The sequence below is a fragment of the Centruroides sculpturatus genome, unplaced genomic scaffold (assembly GCF_000671375.1).
Source record: "Centruroides sculpturatus isolate CEXI.00-Female unplaced genomic scaffold, Cexi_2.0 scaffold1372, whole genome shotgun sequence".
Classification (NCBI taxonomy): domain Eukaryota; kingdom Metazoa; phylum Arthropoda; class Arachnida; order Scorpiones; family Buthidae; genus Centruroides; species Centruroides sculpturatus.
In genome coordinates this window covers 32,386-57,062 of record NW_019385638.1, presented here as the reverse complement: position 1 = coordinate 57,062, position 24,677 = coordinate 32,386, and the positions used below count along the sequence as shown (strand labels likewise).

The following is a 24,677-nucleotide window of genomic DNA, read 5'->3' as shown; positions in this document are numbered from 1 at the left end:
TAAATAAATAAATAAATAAACAAATATAAATAAATAAATAAATAAATAAAATGTAATAAATAAACATAATAAATTATGTTTATTTCAACTGAAATTGCGTAGGTTACACCTGTTCCAGTCTATTCTAATAACATATAAATCACAATTTTAATAGAATTGCGTGTTATCAGAAATTATTTAATAGTAAAACCCTTTTTTTACAATTTTATAATTATGTTTAGGTTACATCTTAAATCGGTAGAACCCACATGGATTTTACCGGATTTTTTTTTTTACATGGCTAACACCTAAATAGCGCTAATTTCCTACAGAAAGTTTTCTTGGAAGGCATTCTCCTGGCAGATTGCCTTGGCGTTACCACGCTTACAACTTGTTCATTGGAAAGAATGAATTTATTTATTTATTTTTAAAACTAATCGAAATTTTTGCAACATTTATCTTATCTTAATAAATGCACAAAACAATTGTGCATTTAATTAGGACATTTATTTATGTTATTACAGCTTAAATTATGGTATTTAAGATCTAAAGTGGGCATTTTCTGGGGGGTTTGGTAATGGATTAATTCACTTTGGAACTCGAACTTTGTCATTTATTCTACATATTTTTGATAAAGTGCACAATATAAAAACCACATAGCTAGTAAAATATTGAAAATGTTAGTCAGGAATACAGTAGAACCTCTAAAACGGATCCTACACAAAAAAGATAATTATAGGATCGGAACGATTTTTTATTTAAAATATTAATATGAGCCGGAAATCATTCACCAAGTACGGCAGAGGAATTTAGGAACGGAATTTCCTGCCGCAGATTTCTCCACGATACGAATTAGGGAATTAACTTCCCAACGGAACAACGTGTACGCCGTGGTCTTGTGCTACGTAGACCTTGCTAACACTTCCTCCTCCAAACTAGTAAAAGGAAAACTCTCTACAACCTACGCAGGAGAACTTTGTCTGGTGGGTGACTCACATGCCCCTGGGAAGGCTTCTCCATCATTTGATACACCATCTTTTCGCTGGACAGCCCACTGTTTCTATCGTAAACATGTTTTTATCTAAATAAACGCGTTAAGTTTGTGTGGGGGCCGAGGGGGGAGAAATTTAAAAATCTCGATGAACGATATGTGATATATATCGTCATCGTCTCCCTTGCCGTTTGGATTACCGAGCGGTAACAATCAACGACATGTGGAAGCAGTTGAGTCAGAGATAGATGCTTCGTTTACAAACAACACAACCGTTTATTAAACACGAAAGAAGCTTACAAGATTTCCACGATCTTGGAAGTTCTGCGGCGGCTGCGGCCTCTGGGTCTTCCTCTCCTTTCCAAGATAGTCCCATTTTGAAGGAGTGTTCCTTGTTTGCGAATGAACCATTTCATCACGTCTCGACGACTCCGGGACGATGCGGTCGACTTCCGTTGATGGAAAGATGTCGATCCGAGGTCGGGAGATGGAGACGAAGATGGGTGCGAGACACACACACAACAACAGATCCGTCACTTGGAACTTTCGGGAGAAGAAGCCGTCGCGTTCTCGAATTTCCAGGGTTTTATCCGTTTTCTCTCAGATTCACCCTTTCCGATTGGTCTCTCCTCGTCATCTGATGACAATTCGAAACCTTTCGAGGGCGCGGAAGAGGTCAAAATCGAAGTTTAATTCGATCTCCAACCGAAAATGGTCGACGGACTTACATTCTTCTATTGTTTAAAAGTTAGCGTCGCGTTTTCATAAAATAAAAATCTATTTCTAACTACTATATATTTTTTCTCTAAAACAATTATTTTAACGCGAATTTTAGTGAGAGTTCGGACCTGTCCAGAGCCTCACATTTGTAAATTCGGTCTCTGTGTGAGTCTCTCTTTGTGTCTAGCAACCACTACCATGAGATTACAGTTAGAAGGCTGTCCGTAGGCTTAGCCTTGTAGGGAAAAGAGGGGGTTGTAAAGGAGGAGGGTAGCAACCACTACCCCCATACGTTAAAAGACTTCTCGCGTAATCCTGATAGATCGCGGGAAAAGCGAGAGTCACAACCTTCACCTAAGGCGAGTGTCTTCGGATCGGTAAAACCTTACACTGGTATCCGAAAAGTGGGATTTTAATTTCCCAGACACCTCAGGTTCGGGCTAAGACGTCACATGTAGAATCTGTGTTATAAACTGTTTTATACGTCATTCGCTTGCTTACGTATCTGTTTAACGAGGAAATGCGCCCATATTTTGAACAAATTTTTCTGTACTAGTAAGAGCACAACTCTGTATATATCGGAAACCTGCGAAAGCGGAAAATTCTAGCCATCCTGCGTTCCGTTTTACACATATTTTACTGTAGTGATATTAATCGGGATATTTTCTCTTAATTTTTCTTTTTAGCTTTTTATAACTAAAACATCTTTCTCTGCACAATTACATCCGTAATTATCCATTGTAAACGCATGCTTCCTCCAAAATTAAGGTAAAGTATATAAAAATATATTCGATATTTTTATATTTTACACGTAATTTATCGACTATAAGTAATAGATATGTATATATCCGCTCCATTGATATATAAGGAATAAAAAAGTAATTTATCGATTTATTAGCAGATAAGCCAGGCGTTGCCTAGGAAAGAACTAAGTACAAACGTTAAGATTATTACATTAATTTGTACTTCTAACCTTTCTATTATATTATAGTATAGTGTTTGATTTATAAAACTGTTAGGCTCAAAGACCGAAATCGCTCATTGACCACAACGCGTTGTGGTTGTTTCAAAAAGGACACGAAGTGAAATTTGTGTCGTGGCTTTCATGATATTTGACCACGACGCTTTCTGGTTAGGTTAGTTAGGTTACTTGGTTACTTTTCAACATGTAATCATTTGTGAAAATCTGTTGCGGTGCTCGATATGTCAACGTTTTCTAACAACTAATTTACTAAAAATAATTACTTTGTCAGGAATTTTTATTAATAAATTATGAGAATCAAGAATTTTTTCAAAGTTATTTATTTTTACAAGAACTATTACCGTGACATTTCGAGTTGCATTTTATGTTCTTTAAGCGACATTTGCATTTTTTATCAATGCAGTATCTTTTACAGGGACACATTATAAACCCTTGCTTACTTCCAGATGTTAACGTGGATGCTGAGCGAAGTGTGAAGTTGAGAGGAACGTCCTGAATGTTAATACAGTTACTCTCAGAAATTGTAAATTCATTACGAGCATAAAGTCGATCAAGAAGACCCTTGTTTCTTAACTGATAGAGACCTGATGGATTAATGCTCGTAACAACAGCCAAAACATTTCTGGGAGCTACATGTCCCCCATGAACATCAGGCACCCTAACTAAACATTCGAACTAATTTCAACCTGTCCGAGTAACCTAGCCTAACCTAACCTAACCAGAATGCGTTGTGGTCAAATATCATGAAAGCCATGACACAAATTTCTCTTTGTGGTCATTTTGAATTAGCCAAAACGCGTTGTCGCCGTTTTTACAAATGCCACAAATGCCACGACGCGAATTTCGCTGTTGTGGTCGTTTTTCTCGCTCAATGAGCGATTTCGGTCTTTCAACCTAACATAACTATAAATGTTATCTTACGTAAGGATTGGTCACTCGGTGTAATAAACATTACGTGAGATAACCTTTGTACTTATATAAATCAAATACTATAATATAACAAACATTAAAACGAAAACCACGAATTTATCACGAGTTAATTGATTTTTGGGCTATTTTGTATGCATCTCGTTATCCAATAACTTCTTATACAGTGTATTTCATAGCGTTTTTCGGAATTACAAGAAGTCACTGCAACAGAAGTGCCGAACTCACCTCACGTAGGTAAGTAGGTGGACACTTACAAGTAGAAGGTTAATATAACTAGGCATTAAAGTCATATAAACAATTTTTAGAACTCCAGTGTCCTATCTTTCCTTATAAACTCACAGAATATGTATGTGAGCACCAAATGCATACATAAGTGCAGTGCCTCTTTAACGCATGGGCACACTGGTCAGTTGCCCTACACGAATGCTCTTCATTTTACTCATGGTGAACTTAAGCGTTAGGCTTAGACTTTAATTTACCTGTTAGTAATATCACATTAGATTTAATGGCAAACATTGATAAAAGTATAAAGGATCTATCAATTGAAAAAGAAAAGAAAACCAGTTTAATAGGCACTACTATTCAAAATACTAAACAAATTCATCGAAAAAAATAAATTTAAAGTAAACAAATATAAAGAAAAAATAAATTTAAAGTAAACAAATATAAAGAAAAAATAAACAGAACTAATACCTTTTTGAAAAACAACAACCTTTCAATAATCAAAGCAGATAAAACCAAACAATTAATAATAATTGATAGCGATAATGTAAAGAATAAAACTGTAGAACAAATTGATAATGATCAATATGTCAAACTAAATATAAATCCATATGAAAAAATAAAAAAATATTTAACTAAAATAATAAAAGACTTTGAAGAACAAAATAAATGAAATTGATAAAAATTACATACAGTACTTAATTTTAAAAATAATAGAACTCCAAAATTAAAAATAAGGTTAAAAACACATAAAGAAGAAAAGAAATACAGACCAATCGTTGATTTTAGATACTCTGTACTTTACAATCTGGAAAATTATATTAAAAAGCAATTAAAAAACATTAAAGGTTCTAACAATAGCATAAAAATGTTCATGAGGTCATAAATAATATCCAAAAAATTAAAAAAAAAGATCAGATACATTAATTAGTTTAGATGTAAAAAATATGTATCCGAATATAAAGTGGAAATCAATAAAAAAACAGCCTAATACAACTGCAAATGGTTAAAACACTAATTGATATTATAAAATTTGCATATACCAGAAATTATTTTGAAGTTTATAATGATTTTTACAGACAAATAGATGGTGTCAGTATGGGGTCAAAGACGGGCCAAAACTTGCTGAATTAGTTATAAAAAATATTGATGAAAAAATACAAAATATCCCTGGTGTTAAAATGGTGATGAGATATGTTGATGACTACTTCTTAATTTATAATAATAAGATAACGAATGATACAATAATATTAGGGTTTCTTTCCCGGGATCCCGGGATCCCGTTTTCCCAGGATTCTCGCCGTTTATTCCCTACGAGAAAAATCCCGGGAAATTTTATTTTCCCGGGAAATCTCGCATTTCAATAATAATTTACCATGTAAGGTTTTCTTTCTATTATTTATTATACGAAAAGTTGCATCTTGAAGACTCACCTAAGAGAGAGGTTTCTTGAGGTTTCTTGCTGCATATTATTATTTATGTTTTACAAGTCTCTACTTGTTAGTTCATGTAATATCTATGTATTGTGTTTGCGCATCATTGAACAGNAAGTTGATAATTTAAAAAATCAGGAGTGGTATATAAAATTAATTGTAATTGCCAAGAACCAAAAAATTATATAGGTGAAACTAGTAGAACGTTAGAATTAAGAATTAAAGAACACGAAGCAGCAATTAGTTTAAAACACAATAATTCTCCGTGGTTCAACCATTGTCAAATAGATAGAAATAATATAAAAATAATTCATTTGGAAAAAGATATGTATAAACGTAAATTTAAGGAACATATTGAGATTATAAAATTTAAAGGCGATAATTTAATCAATATATCAAACGGTATGCAAATAGATCAACAGTGGTATAATATAATAGGTGGCGCTAATGGAAAAAATTGATTGTGATGTATTTATCATAGTGTTGTGACAGAAAACAATTGGAAATATATTGTGAGATCTGAATTACCCCTGGGACTAATTTATAATTAAATTATAAAGTTAAATTTTAGCGGAAAATATTCTTTAATTTTGGTGAGAAATTTATGGTTTTCTAAACGAGGGAAACTGATAAAACCAAACAGTTTCCTGCAACGGAAGTTGAAACATCCTTTCGTTTTATCTTCTCTACTGCAAATCTCAGCACCCTGGGAATTGTTAACCCCTCGATACACCCCCTTTTCCTCTGTTCACGTGAGAGAACCCAAAGGCTGATTGGAGAACAATCGTGAGAAATAGGAAGAATTTTGCATGATTCGGGGAGTACGCCAGAAGATCTCCTAGAATACAGACATATTCCATATTATCTCCCGAAGGCCAACGCCCATAGTCGTATTCAGCAGATTTTAATGAGTTTAAGTTAGAGAGAAATAAGAAGAAAATATATAAAAATGTGCCAGGCAAGATACCTAGAAAGGACTGAAGTCCCTCATTAAAGAACAGAAGATAAAAAGTATCCAGAGGTAGTATGATTACGATAAAAATTGTGAGCTCTCTCTCTCGATACGTTTAGATTAATTATTCCACTTTGTATGAATTTTGTTATTTTGTTCATTAAATTTTTGTTTTATTATTGTTAAAGAAATGTCTCCTCATATCTAAATCACCCCGAGAAATGCATTTCTGGATCATCTCAATACGCGTGTTAATCCGCATATCACAAAATTGATTAACTGGTGTCGGAAATCCTGAAGAGGGAACGGGTGATTACGAAATCCTCTAATCCTGCTTTGCATTAACCTTCAATCTGTAAGTCCCTCCGCACTCGACTTCCTTTGAATAGAAATCCATTCTTTAGACAACAGAGGGCTATTCTAAGGAATAGTTGCCGATTAAGTGATACTGAAGTCAGAGTTACTCATTATCCCCGGCTAGCCCCTCACAATATTGTAAAATTGTGTGTGTTCTCTTAAAAAATGTTTTTAATATTACTATGCTACATATAAGTAATCTGTAAAAACGATTATAATTGCAGTTACTGCAACGTTATATTGTAGAACATAAACATTCTTTAAGAGTTGTACTTATATAAGATTTTATGAGCAAATGTTAAAAGTGAGTATCGTGTTATATTGTTATTTTATTAAGATATATGATGTTATAAAGTAAAAAATTATAAAATTATTAATATATTAAGGTTTTTCATATAAAAAATGTATTTGAGGTGTTTTTAATGGCTGTATTTTAAAATCTTTCCAATGTTACTCGTTATACACTGTGGTTTTAGAAGACAGAACCATAGGTATCGTATAAATGTGTCAATTTTTAAGTATGATAGTTTTATGTCAATAAATATGACATAAAACATGCGAAGAATTTTGTCATATTACTAATTGTATTTTTTTAACAATTTGTAGTATTGTACTGAAGAGGAATTTAACATTTATAAGTCCGAAATGCATATGTGGAAACAATGAAAGAGTGTCTAACCTGAAAGCTGTAATGATAGTCTACCGAACTTAATGTCGGATTAAAGAGACATACATATATATACATACATACATACATAGAACGTAATAACAGCTACCATAAGTGATATTTAGGTGAACTTAAGTTTGATGTGTAAACAAGCTTCAGAACTGTGTTACGTTTCGTACGGCGAATTTTGAATCATTTTTACATAAAGCAGAAACACTATACAGAAGATTCAAAAACTTCGATTCAAAGCAAATAATACAGTAACTGAATCTAGTAGAAACGTTTTATATTTCTATTTTTAGGTTGCTCACGTTTACAGATATCAATAAAAAATTATTTACTGTTTTGGATGAGTAACTTGATTTATAGGAATCAAAAATAAAAACTGGTTCCGTAATGTCGTTGATTACTTTAAATAATAACGATTCGGATGTCATTTAATGTTTCAAAAACAAAAAAAAAGTGTTACGATGCTTGGAATTTTTACGTAAGGATCAGGGACGTATCGGGAGAGGGGTGATGCTTATGATCTGCAGCACCCACTTGATAACAGTAATCAGTTTTGTTACTTTCAAATGAATAAATAAATTTATATATATATAACTAGCTTACCCGTCGCGCATTGCTGCGATCTCAGAAGAAAGGAAATTCAAGCAAACTCGTTATGATAAAATTCAATTTACATTTTATCATTTTTATTGAAACTTATTATTATTATTCATTTTCATCGGGAAAACATTTCAAAGTGTCGTTTCAATTCTATTTATTTATTGGAGTGTTTGTGGATACACGATATTTTTTGTTTTTCCGTCTGGTGCGTACACGAATAAATCGGAAGGTTTTCCGACGCGTGAGCCGGCCACATACAGTTGTCCATGCGAGAAGCACGGATTCTCCAAATTTAGCCCACACACTCGCTGCGATTGTCAGAAGTGCGATATTCCCCATTTATATATATATTTTTTAATCCTTTATAATTTTAATTATTTAATTGCTCCTTCCTCTCTTCCTTGGCATGTTGTGAAATTACTGATAGTGGGATAATAAACCGTTTTTTTGTAATTTGTCTTTTAAAATTATTTTGAGTCGATATTAAAATTTGGAAAAGGGGGATACCTAGATCCGTAAAACAGGCGAATTTCCTCCTACGACTTCGGTTGTTGTTCGGGATACAGTTAAGGTTTTAACAAAGTTCGAGCGAATACTTAATTAGCAAAAAAAGAGTTGAAATAAAGTGATTAAACAAAAATTATTACAAATATCGTAAATACCTCGTAACAAATGCATACCTGGTATATAGAAATATTTTTTGGAGGGGGAAATGGTCTTCACAATTTGAAATCGATCGAACACACAGGACAGACAGTGCTCGTATACATGCGCGCCATCTATCGTAGGATAAATGTACTTCGCGGGAGTGTATTAAAAAACTTTCCAAAGTTTCATGGCAATCGTACTATGCCAGAAACCATCGCGGGAGTATATTAAACAACTTTCCAAAGTTTCACGGCAATCGGATAAACGGTGTGGTAACGCATGAAGGACAGACAGACAGACAGACACACACACACACACACACACACACACATTCATTTATATATATATATAGATAAAGCATACCACGTGAGTTCGATTAGATAAATAATATTTTCCAAAAATATGACAGGGGTACGGAAGATCCAAAAACTTCGATTCAAAGCAACTTGGCCCCATGTCTTTTTAAACTAAAAATAAAGAATTTGTTGCTATTTTTATCAAATTTAGATAAGAATGTTTTTATCGGAACAGACAAGATAAAAATTACTTTGCTCTGGCCTACAAGTCACGTCTATAACCCCCTTCTTGGTCGTATCAGTCCTGTTTTTGATGGAAATTTTAATATTTTTAGCATTTAACTACAGCGTTTATTTAATTTTAAATCCAAAATATAATCCAGTTTAATACGTTATTTTATTTTCCTGTTGTTGAATGGGAAATTGAATCTGTTACCTCACGCTTCATTGGAGTCGTTGTCACGATATTGTAAAATATCAAGCTTCAACCTATCTTATCGTGTTATAATTTTGATCCTTATTCCTGAGGAAAAAGGGATAAGGATCAAAATTCATTTATCTCTAATAAGACTAATAAGGCTCGTATATAGGGCTAAATGGCCATTATTCTTACTAAATTGATTGATACTGTAATAAACGTAAATTTCAGGATATCAACTGCAAAATTCTTAAAGAAAAATAAGGGTGGAATCCTTGCTTGGCTCTGTTGAGGTTCGAAACCTTTTCAAATGAGATAAGGGGTGCGAACGGCTTCGTTCAAAACAGAATTAGATTGTATTGATGGGATAAGGCAACGCAACACATGGACAATCGGCCAAGAAAGAAATAACATCAAGGAAGGATGTTATTTCTTTCTTGTTATAATTTTGACAAGAATTACTCTGATCAGGCAACCTGTCAGAGTAAAACTCTGACAGGTTGCCTGAGTGATCTCTATTCAGGTGTTACAGACGTAAAGAAAAGCAGAAAAACTCCACGTGGACACCAATTTACTCAGGCAGAAATCTCGACCAATTACCATTGTTCGTGGTTTTATCCATTCTTCCATAGGTTGGTCCATTCTCCAAGATGAATCAAAGCATCATTCGAATCCAAAAATCGTAAACAAAGTCTTACAAATCGAATTTTGAACGCAAATCCTGAAATTTGGATTTCCAAGTTTCTGTCTAGTGTCTTCTTACGGATGGTACTCTTGTACACAGAAGCCCAGGAGTAATTTGACTTATTGAAAATTTGAAAAATATGACTATACAAATTAAGTTTCAGTCCTTCTGTCTATTTATATCCTTTTCATTCCAGTGCAGGAACTACAAAACAGCCAGCGATTTGAAGAAAAAAATCTTCTAAAAGTAACAGACAAATACAATAAAAAAAACCTCACACGCAATTAAAAATGTTCTCGACGTCGACACTTTCTTGTAGGCTACGATGTCTACAAACATTAAAAATCGGTAAAATTCTTCCCTACAGCATTCATATTATATAATTGCATTTAAGCTGAGAGGGATGACACTCTGTTTAAAGACATTTAAATAATTTACAAAAAAACAATATTCTTACGAATTATTTAAATTTCATGAATATATTAATGCATTTTTACTATAAATCCGATAATGTTATCCGAATTTAAATGTGTTGTAGAAAGAAGTAGAAACTATTAAAAAAGCGATTATACTCCTTCTTCATGTCCAATCTGATCTTGCATGGCCGACATTTTTTTTGTATGTGATTAACCTAAGTTACGTAGTTAGTTGATAAGTGTCCTCGTTACATTACTCTATTGGAGTGTGTGCTTACTACAATATAGTTCATAATTCATCTCAAGATGAACATAATTATAGTACAACAGACAAGACGTACTCTATTTTTAGTGTACAAAACGAATTTTGTGTTTAGAATATTATAAATTTTTAAAATATAAAAAATGTTCTCCCATTGTTTCCTGTTTATATTCCGCACCAATTTTGTAAAGGGTCGCTTTCAATTATAATTCGCCCCCTGCAAAGCTTGGCTCTCTTCCTTGATTCAAAAATAAACCCTTTAGTTTTCCCGCGAATAATGATGGCAATTGAAATAAATTATCATCGATAGAATGGTGAGAAATATAATTTTTAAATGTAAAATATTTAAATAGGGAATATATGTAAACCCGGAATTGACCTTTGATGTGTATAAAAAGTAACGAATTAGGAAACAGAAAGGCTTCACTTTATAACAATCCCTTGTAAATATAAAAGGAGTCCTTCGTTCTCTGACAGGTTGTCAGCATTTTGAATGAAAAATTGTCCTGTGAATACCAGTTCTTGAAGAATAATAACGTAGTTAAAAGGTCATTAATTTCGGCTTGAGGATCCTGTATTGTCAGCAAGCTTGTAAAATCTCCAAATTCAATCTTTTAATTCGTATTAAATCTTGATGAACTTTAACCCTTTATGTCATATTTAAACTCCATTCGGATAAGGTGATGATTGTAGAATAACGCTTAGTTAACAATCAAAATATGATATATTAGGGTATTATTTATCAGGATTTTATCAGGATGGTGCGTTAAGGCACCACTTAAATTTTATCAGAATATTATCAGAATTTCAAGATATCAAGAATATCAAGATATTTTTATTTATCAGAATTTATCAGAGTTACGTTCCTACTATAAGAATAACGTATCTTCGGTTGATACTTTATAAAACTGTAAATCCTGTTCAGTTTTTTACAGTTTGGAATTGGAAATTTGTAATTAAAAATTTGCTTACTCCCAGTAATGCCTTTCCCAGCTACTGTATGGACAAAACACAAAACACTGATTAGTTGCGGGTTCGTACTTCACCAACGAAGTTTTCCGTGTTTTCTTCACACATTTAACACTTTAATAGGGCCAGTTTCTTATAGAAAGTCCTCACCGTCTTGACAGACCGCCCTTGTGTTGCGTTACAGCATCCCACATTTGCTCCTGAAATTAGAATATCAAAGACAAAGAAATGACAAGACAAAGCTTAAAAGAGAACGAGCGTATTTTTGAACATACATGGGCCAAGATCGAGTTATCAAGTTCTCAAGGACACTTAACAAGGTCAGCAGATACAAAGCAGTTACCAGGTGCTCTTGTCTTGTGAAGATATAAGTGTCATTTGGACCAAATTTTATCCTCCTTCCGGGTGTCTTAACTTCACAATATGATTTTTTGAAGCTCGAATTTTCCGAATTGTTTTTTCTATTTCCTCGAATAATTTGTTTCTCTGTATGATAAATGTTCAATATACACCATTAGTAGACGGATAACATCATAATCATGCCAACTGCTCTTCATGACGTCTTTACCATGAATTTTACTGCCCCTTAAATGATTTTGTTTTATATTCTCGAACATTAATGTTATGAAAATGTTATAAACTTGAAACAATTATTTATTTTTAGAATTTTCATTGTTCAAAGTTGGTTTACAACTGTTAACTGCTATCAGCTATGCGCGTTATACGCCGATTTTATGGTAATTACACCCATAAAAGGTATAATTTACTTAATTATATATGCATATTCATTTATAAAGTATTTTTTCTTCGTGAACATTTTTTAATTTTAGATTTTTAACTTTTACTTCCGGAATTTCGACTGTCCAGCGTGATGTTGGGCCACGTTTCTGGTAGGAATATTAATGTTATTACAGTATTACATTGGGGAAAATTACTAATATTAAACTCACTTCGTCCTAAGAGCCTTATAAGACCCTATTAGGACGTTTAATCCTACTCATCATGGGTTTGGCAAGGCTCATAATGGAGACGGGCCTTGAATGCATTCAATTAAATGTGACTATATAATAAATGAAGACTGAATCACCCTTTATTGTGGAAAAAGTAGGAAAAAGAATAACAATAAAACAGTAAACATATATATATTTTAAAGTAAAACAGAAACTTAATCGGACGTTATTCATTAATAAATATATAATAAATTTTAACGACGATCTGGAAGTGATAATTCATGTGACCTTCGCTTTACGACCTCCCCGTCGTAAAGCGAGATCCAGATTCTCACAGATTCTGTGTCTTGAGTTACGTTCCTACTATAAGGGTAACGTACCTTCGGTTGATACTTTATAAATAAAGTATTATATTAAAGGTAATACTTTATACTATTCTAAACGGTAGCTATGGGGAGTCCGTTAATTACGTGTGCTTTTTTTCCGTCATCTTACAGTCCCTACCTACTTCTTGTGTACAATGATATACTTTTGATAAACCTCTCTCTAGTTACGTCTACAACAGTTTATAGATCCCTAATATTAAAGAAAAATCTTTTAAAAAGTTACTAGAAAGAAGGCTTATAACAAAAAATTCATATATCATTATTACACTAACATAAGTTCACGTAGACCTCCTCTCTCTTCCCTAACATTGTATACAATAATATACTTTTCTAGGGTGATTATTAATTATTAGGGGCGGTTCATTAACTGCAGAGTTTGCATTGAACCACGAGTTGGTTAAGAAGAATTTATTAAACTGTACTACCCACTAATGATACTTTATAAATCCCAACTGCTCCATCCAACCAACCAACGTGTCAATTTTACGTCTTCTGTGTTACTTTTCAATTTTTTAGCACTTTGTCGTTCGTTACGCCACCCTGTACTTTTACAGTTACGCTCACCGATGCTTCACAACACTTACAACTTGTAAAAACCCATTAACGTTAAAAAAACAATAAAAGACTTCAAATTCAATTATTTTTCATTTTGCCGGAGGACAATTCGTAACTTATCCATAGTAGAATGGAAAAAATCGTGAAAGTAACGTTAAAAGCAGTAATTCGTATTTTCTCCGCCGTGTGTCGCTTCTGTTATAGAGGATCTGACCCCAATTATGTACGCAACCAATTGCACTTAAGGTCATTCATTTTCCTCCAATCAGGGCGTATTTTACGAATGGCACTCGATATAAAACGTTACCTTTTAGTCCGATAGAACATGTTTTTCTTTCTATTTAGTAAAGTGTTGGCTACTTCAAAGATTGTTCCGTTTATTATTCATGTGTTTATTTTAAAAACAATTTAAATTAAAAAAAAAAAAATGGATCTGTCATGGAAAACTCCAATATCAATTTACCAATTTCTCATGTCTAAAGCAGGTAAGAAATTTATACTATTTTATAAATTAATATAATTATAAAATGGCGAGTTAATCGCCTATCATTGAGCCAAAAATCTTAGTTTAATTGCATAATTAATAGCACCGTTATAACCCGTTTTATTTCACTAAAAATTTAATTATTATTATTATTATATTTTATCTTTCCATTTTCTCATAGTATTTTTTATTTTTAATCTTTTGTATAAGCGAATATAAAATTTAAAATATAGAATTCGACTTGTAACGATGACGAATTGTTAATACTCGTCATCGTTATTATTATTATTATGAAATTTTGACCCTTTTCTTATGTTAAGAGATGTGCATCCAGCCGACATTTTTTATTATCTGTTTTAAAGTCAGGATTCATTTTTATCGTTTCGGAATTATTTATATTGTCGTAAAATATATTTCATGAAAAATTTTATAACCTTATATGTGGCATATAAGGTTATAGGTTATATAAGGCCACTTCTACACGCCACAAATTGTCTTTCGTGAGAGATTTGGCACAAATTTTTACTTACTGATTTAAAATAAAGCCAATGTTAAAGAAATTTTTAGTGAAAATCGACTTAAAGTTTTAATTTTGATAATTTTTTAATAATTTTATTTACAAAATTTGAAGTTTATGTTTCTATACTGCTTCGTTTTGCGATAATAGTTTTACAAATTTTATTTTCATAGCAAAATTTTCCATTTTAATCGATATTAAATCAACTTTCTTCTAGTTTTTGCATAAAAATTGCAATAAATATTTAAATTTCGATGTTTTTTTGTTTTTAATGTTTATTAAAATGTAAAAATAAAAGTTGGTTTTGGAGGCTCTCTTTCCTCCTTTTTTCCATACTCATCATGGGTTCTGCCAAATTCACAATGGGACCAACTGGTAGATGAGGAGCTCCAGATATATATGGAACCACCCCGAACAATTTCTGGAGTATTTTGAGTACTGTGATTTGACTCCGTGGCCCTCACAGCGTTGGAATGATGTCTTAAGCGTTTCGGGCCAGTTTAATAAACCAAGTATTATTTACCTATTGGAGTTCCTCTTTAGATATTTTCCTCACTTTTTTAATTATAAGTTGGTCGCTTTTCTTATTATCTACTTTCTTTCAAACCCCCCTACAGAAGTCACCTAATTACTTCCCTATAGAGAGTGTAATCTCTATTATCAAACAGTATCGAATCTCACGCGATTTTTCTTCCGTTTCCTTAAACTGGAAGACCTACTAAAGAGCATATAGGTGACCCACAAGGGAGGAGAATGACGATAATACGTTTCCGCTTACCGTGCAAAAATATTCACACCTCCTATGCATACCTTTCAAATACAGTTTAACTTAGACGTAACATTGCACCCTACACGACCTGTATTTTTGATTATTTTTAATAAAAACATGTTAAACACTCTGGCGAAAATCTATTTAGGTGTACTATACGAGACAATGCACTCGTAAATGTCCTCTAATGTTGAAGAAAACGTTTCTACGTTATATTGATGGCTGCGCATGTTGTTTCGTTATATCAGGGTTTATCAATGTATGCTTTTTCATTATGTAAGAGAGTTTCCTTTATATTTCTTTATATATATACATAAACAACAGAATACAAGAGCATTTTTCTACTATTGTTTGATTAATGATGCCGTTGCTATCTTTAGAAAATTCCCTAAGTTTGATTGTACTTTACTTAATTTCTATATTTTTTGGTCCTAAATAAAGATTATTTTATGATAAATATGCTAATTTTCTCCTCGAAAACTCGCACATTTATTATAAGATCTACGTAATCACATTGAACTAGTTTTTGATTTTAATATATTTTTTTAACAGATCCTAGAATGGATTCTTGGCCTTTAATGAGTAGCCCTTTTCCTATATTGACCATTATCGCGGCATACGTTTACTTTGTTAAAGTATTAGGACCTGCTTGGATGAAAAATAGGAGGCCCTTTCAGATCGATAAATTAGTTAAATTTTATAATATTTTAATGGTTATAAGCAATGGATTTTTCTTCTTTTACGTAAGTATAATTTTAATTAATTCATCTTAATTATGTTCCTGTACATTAAGCATACTTAACAGCATGAAAAACTTCTTTAAAAATGCAATATTTGATTAATTTATAATTAATAACCTTATTAAATCTCCTTAATTTCAAATATTCTGAAGTGTTGGATTTCAGTTCTAGATTTAATATGCTGTAAGCCAGCAGTTTTCAACTAGTGGTACGCGTACTACTACAAGTCTTACCTCAGGCGGTTGCTCGAGTAAAGAAGGTTGAGAACCTCTACTGTAGGTTACAATAATTAGTTTTATTTATATATAGAATTTAACAGAAATCTATATAAAATGTATTTATAAGAAAAAAAAACAAGAAGTAGATAGCCTAAGACTACATTTGTGATTGGCCAGACTGCAATAAATCGAAATTATAGTCATATACCAGTATAAATGTACTTGTAAAAATATCCTGATTTGAGCTCTTCGTATTATTGTATTATTGTATTGCAGCGCTGATAAGGAGTTACAGATAAACACTTCAATTACACAGATAACACTTTACAACTGTAGTGCAAATACTAGTTTATGTCCGTGCTTTCAGTTTAAGTACTCTTATTTTTCATTTATGTCTATACCTGCAGTGTAAACTCTATATTGTAAGTATAGACACAATTAATTATAAAGGCAATATATGCTTTTTTATATTTTTATTAAAAATGAAAAATAGAAGGAAAACTAACTAAAATAATTGTCTTGTTATATGCTTATGATATAATACGCAATACTTAATAACGTTTCTAATTAATTTAATAATGGATTATTAAGAAATATTAGTCATAAGTGATGTGGCATTTATAATATAAATAAATAACATTTTTATTATAAATGCCATATCAATTTTATCCTTTATAATAAATCAATAAAATTTATTTATTATGAATTAAGATTTTATGTTAATTATCAAAGTAATTTTAGTGAACATATCAGTAAATTACATACATACAAAAACTTTTGTGGTTATTTTTATATAATTAATTCATAAGCCAAATAAATCATTGTTATTATTATAGCATAAATAGGTCCTGAAAGAGACTAAATGGGGACTGTGCCATTTATAAATGTTTGGCTCTATCCGAAAAGCCATTTATCATCTATCAAATGAATTTTAGTTGGTTTTCAATTCATACAGTAGAACCTCCATTATCCGGACCTCCATTATCCGGATTTTCGATTATCCGGATTGTTCAAAATAAACAAAAATTTTACGAATTTGCTGATTTGCACTTGGCGAATTACGACACTGTTTATGTTCATGATGGAATGCATAACTTTTTTTGTTTCAACAACGTCTCACCCAGCACAGTGGTCGTAAACTCTTAAATATATTTTACGTAGTAATAAAAATATAACTTGACATACGTATTTATAAATAATTTATATTCAAATTACATCATTTCTATGACCAAGGGCGGCGTAAGGCATGGACGACGTGGGCCACCGCCTATGCCTGGCGGTCCGAAGGGCCTCGCGCCTCGAAGGTTTATGCATTACTTAAAAGCCGCGAACGCGACGAAAAAATTTTACTCGTCATAAAACGATAAATAGTTTATCAAATTTTTATTCATAAAACTGCAGTTTCAACTGCTTTTTATTTTATAAAATCCGTCTTCTTGCGCCACTAGAGGGCCTTTTAAACAGTAGGTAGTCTGTTAGCGTTGGTCAGTAGTAGTCCAAATTCAATATGAATGTTTGTTTCTTGAAAATTTGATCACGATTTAAATACAGTATTTACTTTTAATATTGCCGATATGTCATCGAAAAGAAAACGTGTTGTATTATCATTAAAAGACAAATTAAAGTGTTTGTTTCGATTATCCGGATTTTTCCTTATCCGGACTACCTTCATCCCCAATTAGTCCGGATAATCGAGGTTCTACTGTACTTTATATAAAATGCCATTTAGCCCCACAAAGTGCCTCAAAATGTAACGTTTTGAGGCACTTTGTGGGGCTAAATGGCTCTATGGTCTCTCTATCTAGGACCTCTTCGAAAGCCAATAATAAGCCGGAAAAAAATGTTACTGTATATCATTTTGCATCATACCATGCCACCTTTTTTCTACGTATAAAACTAAATTCTGAAAGTCCCTTTACTTCTAAAGCTCCATAAAAATACTTGGTTACATCAGATAAGACAAGACAATACACGCGCGATATGCCTTCCGGAAGGACTTGTCAATAAGACACTGGTCATATTCAGTATTAGACACGTGAAGAAAACATGTGGCCAGCCCGTTGTTGAGGCACGAACTTGCGGCCTCGTGTTGTCTCGATCGCTCGTCTGTTGGTGGGCCTGGTCCAAATTGCCCAACTGGACCCTCTCTATCTAGGTCTGAGTGTAATTAAGAGAATAAAAAATAATATGAGTTGCATATCAGTTGAATGTATCAATAAAATGATATTATTCTCTTCAGGGTGGAGGTAGAACTTACCTTTCTGGAAAATACAACTGGATCTGCGAACCTATTGATTACTCAATAAACGATGAAACGAAAATTGTAAGCATCGATTCTGTATTAATTTTTTTTTTTTAAAGCTGAAAAAAATAATTCTTTCCATAATATTTTACAGATTATTCGTTTGGGTTGGTGGTTCTTTTTCTTGAAAATAGTCGAATTATTAGATACTGTAAGCATAAAATGCTTGGAATTATTGAAATAATTAGAATATTTTACATACGATTTACTTTTATTTTTATATATTTTACAGATATTTTTTGTTCTGAAGAAGAAATTCACGCATATAACGGTGCTTCACGTAATTCATCATTCCGCTGTCGCTTGGGGAGTTTGGATAGGAGCACGTTTTGGTCCAGGTAACTTTTTAGAATAAATTATTTAATTCTGGAGTAAAAAGTTTTCTTCTTCTCGTGTAAATAGTTAAATATAAATTAGTAAAAAATATTAATTTATTTTAAAGTCTGGTTTATTTATACTTTTAATTCTCTTAGCACGCGTCGTCGCGTCGCTTCGCATGAAGCGTAAATTCGTTATATTAAGATATGATTTTTATTTCTTGTGTTGAAATATGTAAATTTTAAATACAATCACTCATTTTCGCACTATAAAAGAAACTTTACTGCTTGCTGTTTAATGCTTACTGATTATTACTTTATTATTTATTAATAAAAGTAAAATTTTAGAATAATAGATAGCCTATATAAGATTATTATATTTTACATAAACAAGAAGCGAAAAATATAATTGTAATGGATCATGACCATCAGGAAATTTTAGATTCAATAATTGAAAATCTATCGCAAAAAGTTTTTGGTGAAAATAAACAGGTTTCGTTTCTTGTTTTATAGAATAGCGAACGAAGCGACGAAGCGACGCGACAACGCTACGCGACGCGCAACGACGAGAAACACGCTAATTTAACCCATTTAACGCTTCATAAATCAAAAACAAAAAAAAATGTAGCGTTATTGTTACGAAAATAACGTTTTACTAATTTATTTTCAGGTGGAAATAACGCATTCTTTCCGTTCATCAACTGTTTCATTCACATGGTCATGTACTTCTATTACTTTCTAGCAGCCATGGGCCCGGAAGTACGAAAATATTTATGGTGGAAAAAATATTTAACAATTATGCAAATGGTATAATTTAATATAATTTATTTACACGTATTTAATTTTATTTTAAATAAAAAATTATTAATTTTCAGGTGCAGTTCGTCGTCGTTTTCACTCACGCTATGATACCATTATTCACCACTTGCAATTATCATAGAGGTTATGCTTATGCTATTATGATGCACGCTGTTATGTTTATGGGTTTGTTCCTTAATTTTTATACTCACGCCTATTCTAAGGATAAAATATTATCGAATGGAACGTGCCAAGTAAACGGAACGATAGATAATCTACATAAAACTAATGGAATTGTAGTTAATAAGAAGCATCAATAGGTAGGGCCTTGCGTACAGCATCAATATGTACCATCAAGTAAAAACATATAATAAAACTGTTTAAAATATATTTTTAGCATTAAATCTGAATTTTTTAACGTTAATTAATTGTTAACAATTTAAATTTTCGGTGTAAAAAATGTCCTTTTTTTAACTTGATGTAATTATAAAATTATTCTGATATAAAAATAGTTTTATACATTTTTACTATATTTTTGTATATATAAAATATATTCAATGTAATTTATCTTAAATTAAATAAAAATATTATATTTTATTTATTTTTAATGATCTTTTATGTTATTGCTTTTATACTTTACTACCACCAGGGTATTGTGGATTAAACAACATATCAATATTTTGAGGTTGACTGAGGTCTGTATTTGTATCTACAGTACTATGTATTGCGTATGGAAGTTAGTGGATGACTAAGACCTTCCGGGCCCTTCTACGTAATTTTATATTATAAATTAATAACGTCTAGTTTTAGAATTATTAATAAATTATGGAATACAGTTGCAACGTTCTGAGTCCTAGACATGTGTCTCACGTGCCTTGGTGTATTAAAATTTTATTTATTTTTAAAGATAAGGACCTTTCTTGTTATGTTACTGAAAATCTAACACAATACACACAATCTGCTATAAATACAAAAGGAAAACGTACATAAAAAAAACTCCCTCAGTGCAAGATTGCCCACCATGCACGTGACACGTGCATGAGCAATGTGGGGCCCATGCCTAAGGGACCCAAACGTTGCAATTGTTTATCATAATTTATAAATAATTCTATAAAGTAACGGTAAAGTTTGAGGTGTCTAAAGAGTATAAGGTCAGTATGTCAGTACGTTTGTGTAGGTAGCTCTATTTGTGTTTTTATCACAGTTTGTGTCCATGTGTCTATCTCTTTCGTTGTTCCTTTTCTGTATTTGGTATTTATACATTTGTTGTGTGAACTTCTGTGAAAATAGCAGGCTTATAGTATACCTAGTACAAGATATTTCTAGTGTGTAATATAAAGTATGTATATTCATCAATACTTAGTATACTTGTAAACAATGTATTTATAATAATTTAAAAGATAATTTAACATAAAATATTTCTTAATGTTATTTTCTTAAATTTAAACAAGAAAACTTTAAACAAAACACCACCTTTGTCACTCGTCTACTGTCAAAATAAATATTGCGATATATCTCGACCTTCAAATCCTTTCCCCTTAATTCTACAAAAATTATATTTGTTTTACATTTTTATTTAAAAAAAACAAGAAATAAGAAGGAAAAAGATCGTTTAACACTCTACATTTTATTTATTACACATCGAGACATTTATCTATGATTTTAAAGAAGTTATAAACAGTGTAACATTAAAAGAATTTGAGTAAATAATATAAAAATTTTGCACAATTTTAAAACAATTTTCCTTCATTTTGCATTAATGTATAAATAAAGAATAACTACAGATAATATTAGCAAATAATTAGATATTTATTGATCTACCCTTATATTATAACTAGCAAAAAACAACATCCTTATTGGCTTGTTACTTATTGATACACCTTTTATATCAACAGATGTAAATCTTACGTTATTTCGTGAATATATGGCCTAATTTGCATAAATTTATTTACATTTTAAACAAAATTATTTCTAAGGATAATTAAACGTACAGTAATAAAAATGACGTTTTATATTCCTCTAATAATGAAGTTGTCGAGTTACGCTCTTTTCATCTTGTTGGCATCGAGAAGGCCTTTTTTCTGTCGAATCACGGATTTAATTAATAAATAATTGTTAATTTTGTTAATAAACTATCAAATTTTAAAAGTTTATGCTGTTAAACTCCATTGTGGTTCTGTTTGTTCTACGATATACTGGTGCCTCGCGTGAAGTAATTAATCAACTAATTCTGAATTTTTAAGTAAATGAATTTAAAAACCTGTCTAAAACAGAACATCTACAAAACGGAAACTTGACTAAACATAAAATAAATCTCGAGTGGAATGATTTTCAGAGTAAAATATTACTATAAACCGGAAATCTATCTAAAGCGGAAATGGTAAACTTTGAGTTTCAGTTGCGTAACGTAACCCGAGTACTTGCTAATTATGCAAATTGTTCCGGAAAGAATTAGAGAAAAGTCTATGTTTTTAATTATGTCTTTGAAATAATGGATTATTTAATTTACATATAATTTTATTTATTAAAAAATATATAACAACCTATTGAAAGGCAATACAACACAAGGGTGATTTCCTAAAAGGATATGGCTTACGAGAGGACTTTCCATGCGAATTGAGCCCCTATTTAGGTGTTAGACACGTAAAGAAAACTCGAAAAAACTCACGTGGCTACACCGTTGGTTGTGAATGCTCGACCAACGTGTATTCGATGGTTTTGTGTACATCATTAAATCATTAGGCAAAAATTCATGTAGAATTTTAATATGCCTGACTACATAAGCATGACGAGCAGGAAGAGAAAGATAAACATTGAATTATTTTCATTTTCTAATTTTATTTCTTTATTATTCTGAACAGACATACTATTATTGTATTTAATAATTATTCATTATTCTTACCTGTATTGGCTATAATACAGAATTATGCAAAGTTTCACACGCCCTATACAATTATTTTCAGTTATTTTACATGGATTTGCTTGTTATTTACTTATAACAATGTCGCGTACGATAAAACTTTCATATTCAGTATATATATAATAAACATCTGAAAAAAGCACTTTTAGGTGTTTAGTTTAACATCGCTCACTCCAAACTGAGCCTCCAGCAACACGGAAAAAGCTATAAAAATATTAACTTCACAATTAAAGCTTGTAAATATTTAATTAAGAACTTAATAATCTTAATCAAGTTTAAATGAAAACATTATTTAATCAGAATTAAATGCATTTTAATTGGGATTAATATCAGGTTTGTATAGCATATACTGTACTGTATACTCGTAAAATAACTCGATTTTTGAGTGTTTTAATCTATGAATTTGTATAATTTGATAGGTCGAATGGTGTCCTATATTTTCGTTCCCGCAAAGGCACTTGCATAGACTCTAGGTCACACGTATACCGGAACTCAAGTTCACTGTTGTTGACATAACTTCTTAAGGAAGTATGCCATCGCTTTCTTAAATCTGAACTAATCTGCAATAGAAGTGTCAAAAATGTGTTTAAAATTATAAAATTTTATATAAAAAAACAGCCTCTGAAAGCCGGGTTTAAAGGTAGATAAATTGGTCTGAAAGTTTTCAATTGGTTCCTTCAAGTAGAGGCCTTTTTTGGGAAAATCACGAATTCGTCTTTGCAAGTTTCTGTGGGTTGTTTACAGAACTTCGCCTGTAAACGGGTTTTGAACGGATAAAATTTAATTATATTAATGTATATCGAACAATTGTGCAAATTAGACGTTGTTTACTTTCATAAATTTTTATATTATTGAATTTCCCCTCTCTATAGAGGGTTATGCAATTCGATACAGTCTAAATTTGTTGCTTTTTACTATTAATTATCTTCGATACATCATTATATTGACAATAAAAATTCTTTAAAACAAGATTAAATTATGATAAGAAATTTATCTCAATGACCTCAACATACATCATTGGATAAAATTACACAGCCCTAAGGCACAGATGAGGGAACCCTTTGTAATTAGAAGGCCATACATAAGGCTGCATGTTGTTTAGCTGGCTAAATTAAGTATGTAGGCCTAGTTTCAGTACCCATGCACCGAAAATATACGTAAATTATATTTAGATGAATTTTGTTCGTATTGAAAAGCCAAAAAAAAAAAATTATATTTTTATAACATAAAACTGACTGTAAACAATAGAAATGACCCAACTTTAATGTATCAGGTTATCGTAAATCCATAAAAGGTCACACGCAGCCTTCTTAGAGCATAAGTTTTTTTTCTTACTTGCTTAAGAGGGCCTTTCAGCCCATTTATGGTTTCAACTAGGCCTACAATAGGTTGGCCGGGGTGTGAGGAACGGGCCGGACATATCCATACAGACCACCTCCCGAAAAACGGGGTTTTTGAACCATAGGGATTCATCTCTGTTTCCTGACAACAGTATAATGTCATCCTAACCTGTCGAAATCCGTCTATCAACAGAGAACGGGTGTATTTATGTCCTGAGGCAATGAATGCAAACCCGTATTTCAAGGTACCCGCATTAACATTTAGAAAGTATCGTTCTTATAAATTATACAAAGTTTCCAAATTTATCAGTTTATATACATATATATATATTTTTTTTTCAATATATTTAGGTTTTTTATATACAGTATATATTTTTATATTAATATATATTTATAAACCTATATTAGTTCTTTTTATATATTTAGGTTTTTTAATATATTTAATATATTTTATATTTTATTACTTTTTATATATTTTTATTTATATAGGTTTTTTATAGGCTATATTTTACTAGCTGTTATCCGCGACTTCGCCCGCGGAGGTTTTGCAAGAAAACCCCATTTATATTCAGTATTTCAACAACAATAGTAATTGTTATATAACACCTACCGCCGAGAATAATGCGAATTGCCGAGAATCAAACGAGCAATTCTCAATTTGATCAATTTTCTGGAACGTTTACAATCGTTCTATAATCGATCCAATACGCAATAACAAATTCGAATTTAGAAAGGTTCGAACATTTGGTTAAAAAATCGAAATATAACAAAATATTTATAACGATATTTATATTTATAACCGAAATGTTATTAATTTAATACACTTAAGTACTTAATGAAGACTA

The 24,677-nt window shown here is 31.5% G+C and overlaps 1 protein-coding gene across 1 annotated transcript; it reads left to right on the top strand.

Moving 5' to 3' along the window:
- Nucleotides 1-13,777: 13,777 nt before the first annotated feature.
- Nucleotides 13,778-20,028, top strand: LOC111640797 (elongation of very long chain fatty acids protein AAEL008004-like). Its single transcript, XM_023386858.1, has 7 exons — nt 13,778-13,912; nt 15,750-15,940; nt 18,395-18,478; nt 18,552-18,608; nt 18,690-18,795; nt 19,445-19,581; nt 19,650-20,028. The coding sequence occupies exons 1-7, from the start codon at nt 13,855-13,857 to the stop codon at nt 19,890-19,892; spliced, it is 876 nt and encodes a 291-aa protein (XP_023242626.1). The 5' UTR covers nt 13,778-13,854; the 3' UTR covers nt 19,893-20,028.
- Nucleotides 20,029-24,677: the final 4,649 nt, after the last annotated feature.

What these genes read in the sequence shown, in the direction of transcription:
- LOC111640797 (XM_023386858.1), top strand. Translation starts at nt 13,855, where the DNA reads ATGGATCTGTCATGGAAAACTCCAATATCAATTTACCAATTTCTCATG. An exon ending in TAGTCGAATTATTAGATACT is followed by an intron (nt 18,609 to 18,689) that starts GTAAGCATAAAA and finishes TATATTTTACAG; the next exon opens with ATATTTTTTGTTCTGAAGAA. An exon ending in AGGAGCACGTTTTGGTCCAG is followed by an intron (nt 18,796 to 19,444) that starts GTAACTTTTTAG and finishes ATTTATTTTCAG; the next exon opens with GTGGAAATAACGCATTCTTT.